The sequence below is a fragment of the Chelmon rostratus genome, chromosome 2 (genome assembly GCF_017976325.1).
Source record: "Chelmon rostratus isolate fCheRos1 chromosome 2, fCheRos1.pri, whole genome shotgun sequence".
Lineage (NCBI taxonomy): Eukaryota > Metazoa > Chordata > Actinopteri > Chaetodontiformes > Chaetodontidae > Chelmon > Chelmon rostratus.
The window spans coordinates 15,955,843-15,976,119 of NC_055659.1; the positions used below are offsets into that span (position 1 = coordinate 15,955,843).

A 20,277-nucleotide genomic window follows, 5' to 3' on the forward strand; every position below is an offset into this window, starting at 1 on the left:
GTTCGGGCCGCTCTCAAAAGTGTAGGCAACTTGGCCAACAAAGCTTTTGAGATTTTTGTCAAAGCTATTTTACATGTTACATGTAAGTTATGTTACATTTAAAGACATTTCAGAATTGTTATTTTCATTTGGATCCTCTCCCACTACATATATACTGTTTCTTTTTGAAAGGCCGGATGAGCCATTAATGGGTCATGCTTTTGGGCCTCAAATAATTTATACAACCTACATTTTGTAAATATGGACCTAATGTAATTCTGGCTCACTTAAGACTTGTTTATTTTGCTGAAGGTGGGTCAAATACAAATTATGTATTACCTGCACACATGTAAATGAACATGTTTACATTCAGAAAAACAAATGCATACAAAAAAAAACTGTTGTTTTCGATATTTTTCAAGACATTTCACAATTGTTATTTGAAATAAAATGTGCAATAAGGCCGGATGAGCCATAATGGTTTATGTTTGTGTAAACTGCGTTCTTATCTTTCATCAATTACAAAACCACTTTACATTCATGTGGGCCTCAACCAATTTATACAACAGACACTTTGCAAAGGAAATCATGCAACATTGACCTAATGTAATTCTGGCTCACTTTAGATTTGTTTCTACAAATTATGTATCATTATTTTATTAATCTGGGTCTGTGGTTAATCTATAATATTATTTTGCTGGCTGTACTCACCAAGTGAATTGCTGAGACATGGGAATGTAGTGATATTGTTCAAAAGACATCCAACATGGAAAGAAGTCAAACTGTCAGTTCACAGACCAGTTTCACTTCTCAATAAAGTGGTCTGACCACTCATGTTTCCTGCACTCTCTGACTTACTGTAGTCATTCTGTGGTGTTCCCAGATCTCAGTAGTCACTTTCAGGTACTGTGACATCATGATCTGATTGATTATGATATGTTGAAATGAGGGATAAAGCTATAAATTATAGACCCAACTTGTCCAACAACAAAGCCAGTTCACATCTATCAGCATTCACTGCTGTCTTTCCCAGTTCAACAGGAGTAAGCCTACATTCACCATGTTATTATTTAATATTTGACCCTGTACAGATCCATATGTATCACAAATGACTTTGTCTTCAGCAGGAAAATGCCATGGAGTGTGGTGATCAAGATTAAACAGGAAACATGTCAGAAAACAAAACAAAATTTACAAACAGGAGTAAAATGAACTATTACAACTTAAAATTGGATCTGGCTGTTAAACATGGGAAACTTTGGTTTGGTCTGAGAAAGACATCACAGCAGTGTAACATTAGTCTACATTCTAGACTAGCTGTATGTCCTGATTCTTGCTGACATCTATAATCTAGACTCTAGAATAGATTATAGATGTCAGCTTTAAACTTTACATTTCTAACACTTCCTTCGACTGTCTCCTCTTTATACGGTGTAAAACAGTTTGCATTTCAGTGTGCCTGCACGCTGCTGTACATCATGTCCTTCAGGACTGTAGAAGCTGGCTCCTCAGAGATGGTGGAGTACAAATGGTATGTGTCATACTGGGAGGAGAAGAAGAAAATATTTGTAGCATCTATTAATATATATGACAAATATATCAAACATTGTACCTCATGTCAGACTTACATTCTCATTTTGAGACTCCTGCCTTGTCTCTTCCTCAGAACCTGCTTGTGACACAGACACACACAGTAAGAGGATAGTTTCCTATGAAACAAGCAGCAGATGAACACCCTTCTGGGGCTAAAATGCCATGAAGTTTTATTGCAAATTCTGAACAATTCTACAACATCTCTTCTCATATTATATTTGGACAGAACTACACTTTCAAGTTAACCTTTAAGCCAAAACCAAATGAAGCAGCACTTAAGAGAACAATTCTACAACATCTCTTCTCATATGATATTTTGATCAAAAAGCGTGTTAGACACAAGCAGAGGGATTTTCTATGTCTCAGTGGAGTGTAGTCTCCCACACGTGTGATTTACTTGCAGTTTATGTATGCAGGTCTTGTGTGGTTGTTTTATTAGCTTTGAGATATGTGAACACTGCTCAGCTGGGTCAAATATTTCCTGAAAGTGTTGCACTTGTGCACATAGAAACAAGAAATACGAGGACCCAAATGCAGAGTACAAAGTTGGAGCTGGTGCAGTTCAAGTAATTTATTCATGCAAACTTCAAAAGCACAAACAAATACAAAAGAGAGCTGGGAAGAAATCAAATTCTGACAACAGGCAAGGTTGGGGGAAACTAACAAAATCCAAATTCACTAAAAATAAACGATAGGAAAAGCAAGTGTCCTGGGAGAAGAATGGTCGGCTGGACAGGGGCTGCGTTTGAAATCTCAGGCAGGTGGTCTGGGATCTGGACAATGGTGAAGCAGGGTGCCTCACATAGGTGGCCTGGAGGCTTTGGAGCCGGACAGATGGGTTGAACTGCTCAAGAGGGCGACCAAGTGCTAGGACACATGGGTGGAACCACTTTGGAGGTTGGGCAGAAGACCCGCAGGGAGGACCCTCCAGAACCTGATGACGTGGCTGGAGATCACAACCAATGTTGGTCCGATCGTCAACTGAGAACCAGGAGCAGATGTGGTGTCGACAAACCCAGGGGTTGACTTGATGGTAAGCGAACCAGAAACCAGAGAGACCTCGGTGATGGACAGCTGGACCTCCAAGGCGCAGGGCAGCTCAACCTCCATGGCACTGGGCAACACTGCCAGGAGCTGGGCACCTGAAAGTCACTGGCTGGGCAGCTGAGAGCCACTGGCTGGTTTCATGCTAGTCAACTGCTCAATCAGCTGGAGGCTAGCAGTCTGGAGGCTGTCTGGCTATTGAGCAAGGTCCAGCAGAAAAGAGACTAAGGAGCTGGATGACAGGGAGCTTCAACATTCTTGGGAGCCTTGCTTCCTTCTGGGGCTGAGGCTTGTGCTGATAGCTAGGAACCTGGGGTTCACAGGTTGTTGAAGTAAAAGACAAGCAAGACAGTCTCAAGAGTCATTCCAGCTTGAAACATGCTGAACTGGATGAGCTGCAAGGATCAACGCGCTTAGATGAAGTTCATGTCCAACAAGCAGCTTTCAAAAGACCACGTTCTGACAAAGACAGTGTTATGCAGGCAGGTTCTGTGGTGAGCAAGCAAATAGCTAAGAAGCTGACACCTCTTTCACCTTGTTGCTGCTGTGGAGCTGCTAGCACCAGACAAAGTATAATTGTTCCAGAGTGACAGTTTGTCTGAAATAATTCATAGAGAAGAAGGAAATCCTGACATGGAAACTCAGTTAATGCAAGTGTGTGTGTATAAATAACTGTGTGTGTGTATCAATAATTTATGACGGCCAGAGGCACTACCAAGGGGGGTCCGCCCCCCCCCCCCCCCAGTGAGTACCTTCCAAAGGTTACATATATTAAATCCTAAAGCAAACTGTTATACAATATATAACACTATATATTATTAATAATATAATATGAGGAGAAGTTTGTATTTTTGTCATGACATTCTAAACAGTACATGTGAACACACATACAAAAGCACATTCTGACTTTATCAGGCAAAGAAATTCAACATTGTTCTCACCAGCTTTTCTTTTCTTCCACAAAACTGCTGAAATCAGTAAGATGATTCCCACAGTTGCTCCACAACCAGCCACAGCGACGGGCAACGTCCAGATCCACATTTCTGCTGTGAGACACCAGCCATAAACAAGAAACCATGAAGTCCTACACAGTGTCAGTTTGCTTCTCACAACATTCACAGAAAAGCAGGAAGATATAAAATGGAAAGCAAAGCATTGATTTGTTACTGATATAATTTCACTGAGTAAATTAGGTTCTAAACATAATTGAATCACTGTGAGCAAGCTGAGGCCATGTTAAGAATTACAATTATTTAAAATTTATTAATTCACTGCAGACTTTCTATCACTACATCAGTGTACTGTGTGTGTCTCTTGAAGATGAGAGCGTGACCATTTTCAGCTTTAAAATACAAAATTTCTTTAGATACATCAAACATTTGACACCCTGTTTCTGAAGTGTGTAATTTTTAACACCTCCAGCTAACCTGTTGCAAAGTGTGTCAGATTCCCAAACGAATAGATGATGTCACTATAGACTGTTTTTTTATGTTGATATCAGGATATGCAGTCCTGTATGTGTGAAGAATTATACTCACCTGAAGCTGTTTCCAGAGGGGCTGCAGAGACAGAGCTTTCTTGAATGCCAGGAGTACTAACACTCAAACCTAGTACGCACAAAGCAACAAATGTTTTTAAAACATCCACAGCAAAGCATGTTAGCATGGTAATGCAATAATATGACTTTAGTCTACCTGTTAATTCATCACCAGATTTTGGAGTCATAGGGGTCATACTATCTGTTTCTTGAAGGCACAAAAACATATTAACATTAAAAAAATGTATTTTGTCATTTTTTGTACTAGTAGTACACAAAATTAGCAGCAAATTGTTGTCATGTGCTGCTTAACAACTTTATTTTACTTGAATAATATGGGCTATCATGTGCACTGTAGGAAGGCATAATTCACAAATGTATAAGCAACTGCATTTCCATCACACACTAACACAGTAATCATTTAGCATGTTGAATGTTTTATATGTGATATGTATATTATACATATCAACATTGTTTAATGAATCAGTGTGAGTCACTCAAAAGATGAATTAAAAGTCAATAAATATAATGTGCGCGTCTGCTATTAAGCACACTTCGAAAAAGGTCTGTGGTTTCAAACAGAGCAGAAATGTACACAAAGTCTTCTGTGATAAAACCCCACAGACATCATGTTTAACAGCTAAAGTAATAATTCTGTACCATCTGATGTGAGTTTCTAATATGTTGGACAATAATGTAATGATGTGTAATCTAATCTATCATTGCTGAGAATAACAAATATTCTGACACAAAAAACAGAATTTATCAAACAGAGATCATATGTTGTCACCGCCCACATTTGGCATTTTAACAGGAACGGAGGGTCTTAATTCAGTGTTTCGCCTTCTGTTTTGGTTTGAAAGCCCTGAAGACAAATTTACGCATGAAGCATAACACCACAGCACTTTTCTTGCACAAGACACAATAATATCAGAAGAAACAGTCACACTCACTGTGTATGAAGATGGAGGACGTGTCACTGTATGGAGATAGAGAATTGAACTCTCCAAGCTTTACAGTGTAATAACATTTCACTTTAACCTCAGCAGGTGAACTCTGATGTGTCATCTTCAGCAGATATGTTCCTGTCAGTGTCTGCTGACAGGAGAAGATCCTGACATTTCCTCCATTTACAGTGTAGAAATAACACTGAGACACAGAAACAGATGATGGAGTCTGACAGTTCAGTGTGACGGAGTCTGTCTCTGTGATCATTGATGGATTCACTGTCAGTGTAGGTGGAGGAAGAGCTGAAAATTTAAGCACATATTGGATTAAACAACATGTTGGAAAATCTTATTTGAAAGCATTTCTGATTATAGATCTATAATGGCAGAGGATGCCCATTAAACATCTTCATCTGAAAACCTGATGTCAAGAACCACTTTGCTGTTTGAGCTCATGCTGTAACAAGAAGCAGTGTTCACTCACTTTACTGATACTGCAACTTAAACTATATGAAAACATATGAAAGACAAAGAAAAGCAGTCACTCACTGTGTATGATGATGGAGGACGTGTCACTGTGTGGAGATTGAGAATCTAACTCTCCAAGCTTTACAGTGTAAAAACATTTCACCTTAACCTCAGCAGGTGAACTCTGACTTGTCATCTTCAGCAGATATGTTCCTGTCAGTGTCTGCTGACAGGAGAAGATCCTGACATTTCCTCCATTTACAGTGTAGAAATAACACTGAGACACAGAAACAGATGTTGGAGTCTGACAGGTCAGTGTGACGGAGTCTGTCTCTGTGATCACCGATGGATTCACTGTCAGTTTAGGTGGAGGAAGAGCTGAAAATGGAGAAGTACATGTACAGTGTGTTATATGTTGCTATGTGTTAGTATATGTTATACAAACCTGTCCATATTGTGTTAACAACAGCCATGAAATTGAATGTTAAACTCTGGGACTGACCTTGTGTTTTCATTTCAGCGAAGGAATCTGTTGGAGAAAAATGTGTGAACAAGATAATAAATGAAAAAGTAAACAGTGAAGTTCAATTAATGCTGTATTACTCTCAACCTGATAGAAAAGTGCAATTAAAAACATGCTGATAAAATACATGATGAGCTAACATTACACATCAATGTGGACTTTGCAAATAAAATGGACCTGCACTGTAACTGCCTACATTTATAATCAAAGAAAGTGACAAGAGGCTCAACTTACACATGAGGACGACTAACAGCAGCTGTCCAGCCATGATGAAGCTGAATAATGTGAATGTCCAAGACGACACGAGTTTGTGAGACTACGTGGACTTTGACACACGGCGTCATTTTGCAGAACTTGTTCTCAGGAAAACCACAGCAAGCATCAGAAGACAATTAAACTGACAGACAGGCCACAGCAACACATTTATAAAGCCACAGTACATGTGGTCCTGTATATTTTGATCAAATCTACCACACTGTTGTCTAACTGTTCAGAAGAATTACACTTGGACTAGTGGCATATGTACACTACATGAAGTAAAAATCCTTCACATGTCATCATCTTTTTTAGTGTTTTGAATAAACTTTATGATAAAACTGAAGCCAGATTCATTTAAAGTAAAAATAAAATACAGTATTCAGCCCTGTTTTAAAACAGCTCAAACCTGCAAACATGTAAATGAACATGATTACATTCAGAAAAACAAATGCATACAAAAAAAACTGTTGTTTTCGATATTTTTCAAGACATTTCACAATTGTGATTTGAAATAAAATGTGCAATAAGGCCGGATGAGCCATTATGGTTTATGTTTGTGTAAACTGCGTTTTTATCTTTCATCAATTTCAAAACCACTTTACATTCATGTGGGCCTCAACCAATTTATACAACAGACACTTTGCAAAGGAAATCGTGCAATATGGACCTAATTTATTTCTGAGTATTTCTGACTCAGTTACAATACAAATTATGTATCATGATTTTATTAATTTGGGTCTGTGGTTAATGTATAATATTATTTTGCTGGCTGTACTCACCAAGTGAATTGCTGAGACATGGGAATGTAGTGATATTGTTAAAAAAAAAAAACATCCAACATGGAAAGAAGTCAAACTGCTAGTTCACAGACCAGTTTCACTTCTCAATAAAGTTGTCTGACCACTCATGATTCCTGCCCTCTCTGACTTTACTGTAGTCATTCTGTGGCATTCCCAGATCTCAGTAGTGACTTTCAGGTACTGTGTTACCATGATCAGGATATCAGGATAAAGCTATGAATTATAGACCCAACTTGTCCAACAACAAAGCCAGTTCACATCTATCAGCATTCACTGCTGTCTTTCCCAGTTAAACAGGAGTAAGACTACATTCACCATGTTATTATTTAATATTTGACCCTGTACAGATCCATATGTATCACAAATGACTTTGTCTTCAGCAGGAAAATGCCATGGAGTGTGGTGTGATGCTAGTTAGTGTAGTATCTGACCTTGAACAATTAATGGTATGAAAGGAGACTCACTGACAAAATTAAATGTATATATTTATGTAGGTTTTATACAGAATATAACAGCAGTCTGAACAATACAAAGAAAGTACAGAAAGTATGCTGTTAATGGGAGAAACATACGTGTACGTCCATTAGCAGTAAGTTGTAAATGCATGTAAATTTACTGATAGTGAGTAGTCAAAGAAGTCTCACACAAAATGTATCCACTTTCAAAAAACATGATCAAGATTAAACAGAAAACACGTTAGAAAACGAGACAAAATAACAAACAGGAGTAAAGTGAACTATTGCAACTATTGTCTGCACATCAGGGCTGCATGCCGTCACCTTCATCTTTACACAGGATCGTAAGCTGTCATCTGAGAGGGACGAGTGATTTGTTTAAAAATGAACAAACTAAAATAAAATATATTTTAATTAAATGCTCATTAATTATTTTCAGGAGCCTCATCAGAGGGATGAAAGAGCCACATGCGGCTCCAGAGCCGCGGGTTGCCGACCCCTGGTCTAGATTATAGACGACAGCTTCAAACAGCTTTACACTTCTAACACTTCTACTGCCTCCTCTTTATACGGTGTAAAACAGTTTGCATTTCAGTGTGGCTGCACGCTGCTGTACATCATGTCCTTCAGGCCTGGTGAAGTTGGCTCCTCAGAGATGTTGGAGTACAAATGGTATGTGTCATACTGGGAAGAGAAGAAGAAAAACATCTGTAGCATCTATTAATATATATGACAAATATATCAAACATTGTACCTCATGTCAGACTTACATTCTCATTTTGAGACTCCTGCCTTGTCTCTTCCTCAGAACCTGCTTGTGACAAAGACACACACAGTAAGAGGATAGTTTCCCATGAAACAAGCAGCAGATGAACACCCTTCTGGGGCTAAAACGACATGAAGTTTGGCGTTTTATTGCAAAATCTGGAGAAATAATAAATTCCTTAGAAGAATGCACTTTGGACAGAAATACACTTTCGAGTTTACCTTTAAGCCAAAACCAAATGAAGCAGCAGTTAAGAGAACAATTCTACAACATCTCCTCTCATTTAATATTTTGATCAAAAAGCTTGATACACAAGCAGAGGGATTTTCTATGTCTCAGTGGAGTGGTAGTCTCCCACACGTGTGGTTTACTTGCAGTTTCTGTATGTAGGTCTTGCAGGTCTCGTGTGGTTGTTTTATTGTCTTCTCGATATGTAAACACTGCTCAAGTGATAAATATGCAGCTGCGTCAAATATTTCCTGAAAATGTTACACTTGTGCACAGAAACAAGAAATACAAGGGCAAAAACCCAAATGCAGACTACAAAGTTGGAGCTGGTGCAGTTCAAGAAATTTATTCATGCAAAAATCCAAAAGCACAAAGGTCTCACAGAATGATGAGGCAAGCAAAGGTCAAATCCTGGAAAGGCAGTCCAAAACAGGCAACTATAAACAACTTGAACATCAGAAAGCAAAGCGATAAAGATGCAAGAAAAACAATGTTTGTGGAGCGCTGAACACTTTGTCTCTGAGGGCTGATGTAGCTGCATCCTCTGCGGTGCTGCTGTTGTCACTCTATGAACAGAAAGAAACATACATGACTCGACTTCCCTCAGTGACATTGTTTGCCAGCATTCTGTATTCATCAAGATGGTACAGTTGCACAGTTTTCCTCACATGTCACAGAACCACCTTTTTTTTTCAGAGAATTCACACATTTTTTTATGATTGCACCTGTTATGGCAGCTCATGTCTGCTCAAATGCTGCTGACTTTGAAGCATTTTAGCAGAACTTGCACCACCAAGTGGTGAATCAGCCTGTGTAAGATCCTTACACTAAACTCAGGAAGAGGAAAGCAGCTCACCATTCATAAGTGACGGTACTGTAGGTTTCATCATAATCAACCTGCAGATTATTTCATGAAATGACAGAGGGAGGGGAGAGTGAGAGCAGATTATCCAACACAGAATATCACTGCATGAAAGAAAACATTATGGTAGAAGAAGGAGTTTTAATGTCAACTCACTCTCACTATTGACACTCACCATATAGTTCCTGTCATCTAAAACAGAAGCAGAAATATAACATCATACATTTTAACAAGAAAAATGTAAATGACACATCAATGTGTAAATTGCACTCAAATGAGCAACATACCTTTTGATTTGCCAGTGAAGTTTGGATTTGATGTAAAGAAACTATGGATAAAAAAGTCAAAGTAGAAAAACGGGTATTGGGAAGAAGGGTGTCATCAATATAGAAGAACACAGAGCAGAGTGCACACTTCCAAATGAGTAGACTGTATTATTCTCCCCAAATATCTCTGAATGTTGTGCCTGAGAAGTGTGAATCTCAGGTTCTGCTGGGACAATGTGAGATGGAGGTTTTGGGACCTGACGGTTGCCACTAATACTCTGCTGATTCACTCATGTCAGCGACTATTTGCTGCTGCAGCTTGCTCCAGCACCCCAACCTCCTCCTTTTTATGCTTTCTACTCACGTTTTATCACTTTGTTGACTAAATGAGGATCTGTTGGGATCAATGTTTACAGCGATCTCTGAAGTCTCTTTGCTATAATTGAATTGAATTTCTTTTAAATGTGCTGGAGCTGTTTTTTTTTCTCAGCAGAATTATCACTGCTGCTCCAAGTTTTTGAACCATCGCTCACAGAATCTTATTGCCAAGTGTCCACAAGCAAAGCATTTAATCTGCAAGCTCAGAGCCAGTCAGAATAGGACTTTGTTCTCCTGCACAGCTTCCAGAGTGAATGTCTGAAACTATGTATAGAAATGGTGGAAGAGAAGATATATAACTGGTACTCACTCCAGCTAACTAATGATATTTGACAAATAAGATTTCTTACCTTTTGGAAACACATTTTTCTGGAAAATGGGAAAAGTAATAATAATCCAGTGATTATTGATATCAGGACGTTTCAAAACTCCATCATAAAACAGACATACTGGATGCAGCAGTTATTATTTTATGAAGAATGACATGTCTCCAGTAAAAAAGACAAGAAAAGTAAAGAACAACGTTGGACCGACAGGTGAAGCCATATTAAGGCGACTTGAGGACACAGAGATTGACCAGATTGAAGCGGACAGACACGAAAAAAACAGCAAGAAAAACACAGCATGGACACGCTAAAAGACTGCTTAGTGGAGACAAAACTGGAGACAGATTTTTTCATGTATGACGCTGAACGCTGCAGGACTTTTATTCATTTACTTTTCTCAGATCTGGGGCATCCCGTCACTTCTCCACATTTGACATGACTTTGCTGAATAACTGTAAAGAAATAAGTTTTCCTGCCTGCCGGCCTGAACAGTGAGGGCGGTGACAGGCGAGAGTAGGCTCATTTTAAATCAATAAAAATATATTTTAATCACTATTCTGTGTCACATTATTGAATGCTTTAGTAGTAAACCGTGTCCTAAGCCGGATAATGTATAGTGCTTCGCTCCACTTCACGTCACTATACATGATCCCTTACACATAAGATGAGGAGGAGTTTGGATTTTTGTCAAGAAACTTTACACTTCTGTATTAAACAGTACATGTGAACACACAAACAAAAACACATTCTGACTTTATCAGACAAAGAAACATAGTTCTCACCACTTTTTCCTTTATTCCAGAAAACTGCTGAAATCAGTAAGATGATTCCCACAGTTGCTCCACAACCAGCCACAGCGACAGGCAACCTCCAGGTCCACATTTCTGCTGTGAGACACCAGCCATAAACAAGAAAACCATGAAGATATGAAATGGAAAGCAAAGCATTGCTTTGTTACTGAATTCACTGAGTAAATTAGGTTCTATGCATAATTTAATCACTGTGAGTAAGTTGAGGCCATGTTAAGAAATAAAATTATTCAAAATGTATGAATTCACTGTGGACTTTCTATCACTATATCAGTGTACTGTGTGTGTCTCCTGAAGATGAGAGCGTGACCATTTTCAGCTTTAAAATACAACATTTCTTTAGATACATCAAACATTTGACACCCTGTTTCTGAAGTGTGTAATTTTTAACACCTCCAGCTAACCTGTTGCAAAGTGTGTCAGATTCCCAAACGAATAGATGATGTCACTATAGACTGTTTTTTTATGTTGATATCAGGATATGCAGTCTTGTATATGTGAAGAATTATACTCACCTGAAGCTGTTTCCAGAGGGGCTGCAGAGACAGAGCTTTATTTAATGCCAGGAGTACTAACACTCAAACCCAGTATGCACACAGCAACAAATGTTTTTAAAACATCCACAGCAAAGCATGTTAGCGTGGTAATGCAATAATACGACTTTAGTCTACCTGTTAATTCATCACCAGATTCTGGAGTCATAGGGGTCATACTATCTGTTTCTTGAAGGCACAAAAACATATTAACATTAAAAAAATGTATTTTGTCATTTTTTGTACTAGTAGTACACAAAATTAGCCGCAAATTGTTGTCATGTGCTGCTTAACAACTTTATTTTACTTGAATAATATGGGCTATCATGTGCACTGTAGGAAGGCATAATTCACAAATGTATAAGCAACTGCATTTCCATCACACACTAACACAGTAATCATTTAGCATGTTGAATGTTTTATATGTGATATGTATATTATACATATCAACATTGTTTAATGAATCAGTGTGAGTCACTCAAAAGATGAATTAAAAGTCAATAAATATAATGTGCGCGTCTGCTATTAAGCACACTTCGAAAAAGGTCTGTGGTTTCAAACAGAGCAGAAATGTACACAAAGTCTTCTGCGATAAAACCCCACAGACATCATGTTTAACAGCTAAAATAATATTTCTCTGCCATCTGATGTGAGTTTCTAATATGTTGGACAATAATGTAATAATGTGTAATCTAATCTATCATTGCTGAGAATAACAAATATTCTGACACAAAAAACAGAATTTATCAAACAGAGATCATATGTGTGTCACCGCCCACATTTGGCATTTTAACAGGAACGGAGGGTCTTAATTCAGTGTTTCGCCTTCTGTTTTGGTTTGAAAGCCCTGAAGACAAATTTACGCATGAAGCATAACACCACAGCACTTTTCTTGCACAAGACACAATAATATCAGAAGAAACAGTCACACTCACTGTGTATGAAGATGGAGGACGTGTCACTGTATGGAGATAGAGATTTTGTCCCTCCAAGCTTTACAGTGTAATAACATTTCACTTTAACCTCAGCAGGTGAACTCTGATGTGTCATCTTCAGCAGATATGTTCCTGTCAGTGTCTGCTGACAGGAGAAGATCCTGACATTTCCTCCATTTACAGTGTAGAAATAACACTGAGACACAGAAACAGATGTTGGAGTCTGACAGTTCAGTGTGACTGAGTCTGTCTCTGTGATCATCGATGGATTTACTGTCAGTGTAGGTGGAGGAAGAGCTGAAAATGTAAGCACATGTCGGATTAAACAACATGTTGGAAAATTTTATTTGAAAGCGTTTCTGATTATAGATCTATAATGGCAGAGGATGCCCATTAAACATCTTCATCTGAAAACCTGATGTCAAGAACCACTTTGCTGTTTGAGCTCATGCTGTAACAAGAAGCAGTGTTCACTCACTTTACTGATACTGCAACTTAAACTATATGAAAACATATGAAAGACAAAGAAAAGCAGTCACTCACTGTTTATGATGATGGAGGACGTGTCACTGTGTGGAGATTGAGAATTGAACTCTCCAAACATTACAGTGTAATAACATTTCACTTTAACCTCAGCAGGTGAACTCTGGTGTGTCATCTTCAGCAGATACGTTCCTGTCAGTGTCTGCTGACAGGAGAAGATCCTGACATTTCCTCCATTTACAGTGTAGAAATAACACTGAGACACAGAAACAGATGATGGAGTCTGACAGTTCATTGTGACGGAGTCTGTCTCTGTGATCATTGATGGATTCACTGTCAGTGTAGGTGGAGGAAGAGCTGAAAATTTAAGCACATATTGGATTAAACAACATGTTGGAAAATCTTAATTGAAAGCATTTCTGATTATAGATCTATAATGGCAGAGGATGCCCATTAAACATCTTCATCTGAAAACCTGATGTCAAGAACCACTTTGCTGTTTGAGCTCATGCTGTAACAAGAAGCAGTGTTCACTCACTTTACTGATACTGCAACTTAAACTATATGAAAACATATGAAAGACAAAGAAAAGCAGTCACTCACTGTGTATGATGATGGAGGACGTGTCACTGTGTGGAGATTGAGAATCTAACTCTCCAAGCTTTTCAGTGTAAAAACATTTCATTTTAACCTCAGCAGGTGAACTCTGACTTGTCATCTTCAGCAGATATGTTCCTGTCAGTGTCTGCTGACAAGAGAAGCCTCTGACATTTCCTCCACTTACAGTGTAGAAATAACACTGAGACACAGAAACAGATGTTGGAGTCTGACAGTTCAGTGTGACGGAGTCTGTCTCTGTGATCACCGATGGATTCACTGTCAGTGTAGGTGGAGGAAGAGCTGAAAATGGAGAAGTACATGTACAGTGTGTTATATGTTGCTATGTGTTAGTATATGTTATACAAACCTGTCCATATTGTGTTAACAACAGCCATGAAATTGAATGTTAAACTCTGGGACTGACCTTGTGCTTTCATTTCAGCGAAGGAATCTGTTGGAGAAAAATGTGTGAACAAGATAATAAATCAAAAAGTAAACAGTAAAGTTCAATTAATGCTGTATTACTCTCAACCTGATAGAAAAGTGCAATTAAAAACATGCTGATAAAATACATGATGAGCTAACATTACACATCAATGTGGACTTTGCAAATAAAATGGACCTGCACTGTAACTGCCTACATTTATAATCAAAGAAAGTGACAAGAGGCTCAACTTACACATGAGGACGACTAACAGCAGCTGTCCAGCCATGATGAAGCTGAATAATGTGAATGTCCAAGACGACACGAGTTTGTGAGACTACGTGGACTTTGACACACCGGAGTGACATTCTGCAGAACTTGTTCTCAGGAAAACCACAGCAAGCATCAGAAGACAATTAAACTGACAGACACTCAAACCCAGTATGCACACAGCAACAAATGTTTTTAAAACATCCACAGCAAAGCATGTTAGCATGGTAATGCAATAATACGACTTTAGTCTACCTGTTAATTCATCACCAGATTTTGGAGTCATAGGGGTCATACTATCTGTTTCTTGAAGGCACAAAAACATATTAACATAAAAACAATGTATTTTGTCATTTTTTGTACGAGTAGTACACAAAATTAGCAGCAAATTGTTGTCATGTGCTGCTTAACAACTTTATTTTACTTGAATAATATGGGCTATCATGTGCACTGTAGGAAGGCCACAGCAACACATTTATAAAGCCACAGTACATGTGGTCCTGTAAATTTTGATCAAATCTACCACACTGTTCTCTCACTGGTTCAGAAAAATTACATTTGGACTAGTACACTACATAAAGTAAAGATCCTTCAAATGTCATCATCTTTTTTTAGTGTTTTTGGAGAAACTTTATGATAAAACTGAAGCCAAACAGATTCATTTAACCGTATAATGCCTGACCCAAGAAATAATGGACAGAAAATTCTATTTTTTGGAATTTGAAGACTTTATTTGGCCCTTCAACAATAAAAAAATGTTGTTGTTTTTTTAAATTAGCAAATATGTTATTTTGTTTGTATCGTTTTGAGCAAAGTCTTTACCATATGGTAATGCAAAACGTTTCAGAAATGCATGTATCAAATATGATACCCACGGCATTATAGGGTTAAAGTCAAGATAAAATACTTGAAAAATTAATGATATGAAAGGAGACTCACTGTCAAAAATATATGCATATATTCATGTAGGTTTTATACAGAATATAAAACCAGTCTGAACAATAAAGGAAATACAAAGTATGCTGTTAATGGGAGAAACATACGTTGTATGTCCATTAGCAGTAAGTTGTAAATGCATGTAAATTTACTGATAGTGAGTAGTCAAAGAAGTCTCACACAAAATATACCCACTTTCAAAAAAACATGATCAAGATTAAACAGGAAACACGTTAGAAAACGAGACAAAATTACAAACAGGAGTAAAGTGAACTATTGCAACTTAAAATCGGATCTGGCTGTAAAACTTGGGGAACTTTGGTTTGAGAATGACACACCACCAGTGTAACATTAGTCTGGAACAGGGGTCAGCAACCTTTATCACTCAAGGAGCCATTTGGACCCGTTTTCCACAGTATAGAAAACACTTGGAGCAACAAAACCTTTTTGACGTGTAAAATAAAATAAGGCTGCATATAATGTTTTTTTGAGTGGATACGATGTACAAACAAACTATAATGTGTTGCATTTATGAAATCACTGAACAACTGCAGAGAAAACTAAATGACATTTTTGCATGCAACAAAAACATTTTGAAGTACGGGTTGAAGGTTCTTTCTAGTAAAATGCTCAATGTCTATTTGAGTCCTTCTCGAACAAAAATAAAATACATTTTAATTAAATGCCCATTAATTATTTTCAGGAGCCTCATCAGAGGGATGAAAGAGCCGCGGGCTGCCGACCCCTGGTCTAGATTATAGACAGCTTCAAACAGCTTTACATTTCTAACACTTCTTTAGGCTGTCTCCTCTTCTTAAGGTGTAAAACAGTTTGCATTTCAGTGTGCCTGCACGCTGCTGTACACCACGTCCTTCAGGGCTGGTGAAGCTGGCTCCTCAGAGATGGTGGAGTACAAATGGTATGTGTCATACTGGGAAGAGAAGAAGAAAAACATCTGTAACATCTATTAATATATATGACAAATATATCAAACATTGTACCTCATGTCAGACTTACATTCTCCTTTTGAGACTCCTGCCTTGCCTCTTCCTCAGAACCTGCAAGTGACAAAGACACACACAGTGAGAGGATAGTTTATCTATGAAACAAGCAGCAGATGAACACCCTTCTGGGGGTTAAAATGACATGAAGTTTGGTGTTTTATTGCAAAATTTGTAGAAATAATAAATTCCTTAGAAGAATGCATCTTGGACAGAAATATACTTTCAAGTTAACCTTTAAGCCAAACCCAAATGAAGCAGCAGTTAAGAGAACAATTCTACAACATCACTTCTCATTTAATATTTTGATCAAAAAGCTTGATAGACACAAGCAGAGGGATTTTCTATGTCTCAGTGGAGTGGTAGTCTCCCACACGTGTGGTTTACTTGCAGTTTCTGTATGTAGGTCTTGCAGGTCTTGTGTGGTTGTTTTATTGTCTTCTCGATATGTAAACACTGCTCAAGTGATAAATATGCAGCTGCGTCAAATATTTCCTGAAAATGTTACACTTGTGCACATAGAAACAAGAAATACAAGGACAACGAACCAAATGCAGACTACAAAGTTGGAGCTGGTGCAGTTCAAGTAATTTATTCATGCAACAATCCAAAAGCACAAAGGTCTCACAGGATAATGAGGCAAGCAAAGGTAAAATCCTGAAAAGGCAGTCCAAAACAGGCCACTATAAACAACTTGAACATAAGAAAGCAAAGTGATAAAGATGCAAGAAAAACAATGTTTGCGTTTCAAATTGACTTTGGAGCGCTGAACACTGTTACGAATCTGGTTCAGAGGTTCAAGTGCGGACAACGACACGGCAGACAGAGCGTACAAAAAAGGGGTTTATTCAACAACAAATGATTCTTCCAGGTACAACAAAACTGGGAAACTATAATTCTTTAGTGCCCACGAGAGGACAAAGTGGAAAAATACTAACCTGACTAACAGAACTAACAGTAAAACACAAGACTAACTAACCTGGGTCTCTTAAAATAACAAGGCTCTATTTCTTACAGACTTTGTCAGAATATGGCAGGAAGAAGGTGGGTGGTGAGGCAGCGAGGCAGGTCTAAGAGATGGAGGTGAGTATGTCCGGGCAGGTGCAGCAGAAGGAGAGAGATGAATGCCAAGGGTCTTTTCCAGGAGGGGTGAGCAGCTGAGACAATGCAGGTCCAGAGTGGCAACAGGCAGCGGAGAATGTTGAAGCTGAGCAGAACAGAGAGAAACAATTAGCCAGGCGGAATGAGCAACAACAGGCTTAAACTGAGCAAGACAGGGTTAACTAACTGCTGATATTCTACGATCCGGCGCTGAGTAGTGGTCTACTGTCGTCATTTATGGGAGGCTGAGTGAATACTGGAGGACATCTCCCTGCTGCCGCTGGAGAGAGTTGTGTTGATTGTAGATCAGCTGCACCTGCCCGTAACTTGCTCACGTGCCTCACTCACCAGCACCTGTGGAGAAAAGAAAGAAGGGGAGAGAGAAACTGCCCCTAGGCGGAGCCAGAGGGCATGACAGTACCCCTCCCTCTACGTGCACCTCCAGGTGTACGGTCTGGGCATCTGAGGTCCCGGATGAGGTTGGGGTCCAGGATTTGCCGTCTGGGGACCCAGCTCCGCTCTTCCGGGCCATAGCCTAGGATAGATTTTCATGGAAGAGGGCAGTTTTAAACGGACAGCACTAGCATTAACAATCCTCTGTATCTCAAAAGGGCCAATGCACCGAGGAGCCAATTTCTTAGATTCGACTTTCAAGGGAAGATCTTTTGCTTTAAGCCAAACCTTCTGTCCAGGGCTGTAAGTAGGTGCTGGAGAGCGGTGACGGTTTGCCTGTTGTTCCATCCTTTGACCAGCACGGATGAGCGCTGCCCGGGCCTTCTTCCAGGTCCTTTCACAGCTCCGCATGAAGGCCTGTACCGATGGAACTGCAAGTTCTAGTTCCTGAGAGGGAAACAGTGGTGGCTGGTACCCTAAGGAGCACTGAAAGGGAGAGAGACCAGAGGATGCATTAGTCAGGGAATTATGGGCATACTCCACCCAAGGGAGTTGGGTGCTCCAGGCCGTAGGATTCTCTGAGGTGATGCATCTTAGGAAGTTTTCCAAAGACTGGTTGGTACGTTCCGTCTGGCCATTAGATTGTGGGTGGAAGCCTGAAGTCAGGCTAACCGTGGCTCCAAGGGAGGTACAGAAGGCTTTCCAGACATCAGATGTGAACTGAGGCCCACGATCAGACACAATGTCAGCAGGGATTCCATGGAGACGAAGTTCATGGTTCACTAGCAGGTCTGCAGTTTCCTTAGCAGTGGGGAGCTTGGGGAGAGCAACAAAGTGTGCAGCCTTAGAGAAACGGTCAACTATGGTGAGTATGGTTGAGTTACCTTGGGATACTGGTAAACCAGTCACGAAATCCACTGCAATGTGGGACCAAGGTCGTTGAGGTATAGGCAGTGGCTGTAGGAGGCCAGAACTTGGCTGGTTAGATGTTTTGTTGCGTGCACAGATGGAGCAGGCTGCAACAAACTCTCTGACGTCCTTTTCCATAGAAGCCCACCAAAACCTCTGGCGAAGGACGTCCAAGGTGCGAGAAATGCCAGGATGACAGGTTAACCGGGAGGAGTGGGCCCACTGAAGCACCTGAGGACGTACAGAATCTGGGACAAACAGTGTATTGGGAGGACCGTTACCTGGGTCAGGTTGCTGGATCTGGGCACGCCATACCTGGTTCTCCACATCCCAGGTAGAGTGGCAACGAGGCATGTCTTGGGCAAGATGGTTTCAGGACCTTCAGAATGTTCATCACCTGCAAACTGGCGAGAAAGAGCAAAAGAGTTTGATATTGCGGGAACCTGGACGATAAGTGAGAGAGAAAACGGAATCTACCAAAAAACAACATCCATCGGGCTTGTCTGGAATTTAGTCTCTTTGCTGATCATACATATTCCAGGTTTTTATGATCAGTCCAAACTATAAAGGGGTGCTCTGCTCCCTCTAACCAATGGCGTCATTCTTCAAGGGCCATTTTAACGGCCAGGAGTTCTCTGTTGCCAACATCATAATTCTGTTCAGCAGGAGACAGTCGACGGGAGAAAAAGGCACAGGGGTGTAATTTATTGTCTGCTGGTGAACGTTGGGAGAGGACTGCCCCCACCCCTGTATCAGAGGCATCTACCTCAACAATGAACTGAAGACTGGGGTCAGGTTGGGTCAGGATGGGAGCTGTTGTGAACCGTTCTTTCAAGGCCTGAAAAACCCGGTCGGCTTCAGGAGTCCATGCAAATGGCCTAGAGGTGGAAGTTAGGGCCGTGAGTGGAGCAGCTATTCTACTGTAGTCACGAATGAACCTACGGTAAAAGTTGGCAAACCCAAGAAAATGTTGGAGCTGTTTCCTGTTCTCAGGTTGGGGCCACTCTTTTACTGCTGTCAGTTTCTGGGGGTCCATCCGGATCTCTCCACGAGAGATTATGTAGCCTAGAAAGGAGACGGTGTTAGCATGGAACTCACATTTTTCTGCTTTAACAAATAGCCGGTTCTTTAATAACCGCTCAAGGACCTGTCGGACATGCAGAATGTGTTCTTCGTGGTTCCTGGAATAGATGAGAATGTCATCCAAGTAGACAAACACAAAACACACAAATCATATCCCTTAAAATGTAATTGATCAGGTTCTGGAAAACTGCTGGTGCATTTGTTAAACCAAAAGGCATTACCAGCTACTCGAAGTGTCCTAATGGGGTGTTGAAGGCTGTTTTCCACGCGTCTCCTTGCCGGATGCGGATCAGGTGGTACGCGTTCCTGAGGTCCAGTTTGGTGAAGACAGCCGCTCCATGGAGGAAGGTGAAAGCAAAGTTTATTAAAG

General features: G+C 39.8%; 1 protein-coding gene across 9 annotated transcripts; it reads right to left on the reverse strand.

Annotated features, from left to right (window-relative positions):
* Positions 1–289: 289 nt before the first annotated feature.
* On the reverse strand, positions 290–14,587 carry LOC121624501. Of its 9 annotated transcripts, none has more exons than XM_041962240.1 (13): positions 14,470–14,587; positions 14,215–14,241; positions 13,794–14,090; positions 13,251–13,547; positions 12,708–13,004; positions 11,911–11,961; positions 11,755–11,775; positions 11,213–11,314; positions 10,455–10,473; positions 9,748–9,788; positions 9,636–9,652; positions 9,455–9,495; positions 8,750–9,164 (listed from the first exon to the last, which is right to left on the reverse strand). In XM_041962240.1, coding segments are annotated over exons 1-13 (1,245 nt in total). In that variant the 5' UTR covers positions 14,504–14,587; the 3' UTR covers positions 8,750–9,163. The 9 variants fall into 9 exon arrangements, with proteins under 9 accessions (XP_041818157.1, XP_041818148.1, XP_041818139.1 ...); XM_041962231.1 differs by having other exon boundaries at positions 11,213–11,317; XM_041962259.1 differs by lacking the exon at positions 11,911–11,961.
* Positions 14,588–20,277: the final 5,690 nt, after the last annotated feature.

Bases quoted from the DNA above. Each gene is read 5' to 3' on its own strand.
- LOC121624501 (XM_041962194.1), bottom strand. From the start codon at position 14,503: ATGGCTGGACAGCTGCTGTTAGTCGTCCTCATGT. The intron at 14,242-14,469 runs GTAAGTTGAGCC...TTTCTCCAACAG, and splicing joins GCTGTTAGTCGTCCTCATGT to ATTCCTTCGCTGAAATGAAA. The intron at 4,362-5,106 runs GTGAGTGTGACT...TGTGCCTTCAAG, and splicing joins GTCCTCCATCTTCATACACA to AAACAGATAGTATGACCCCT.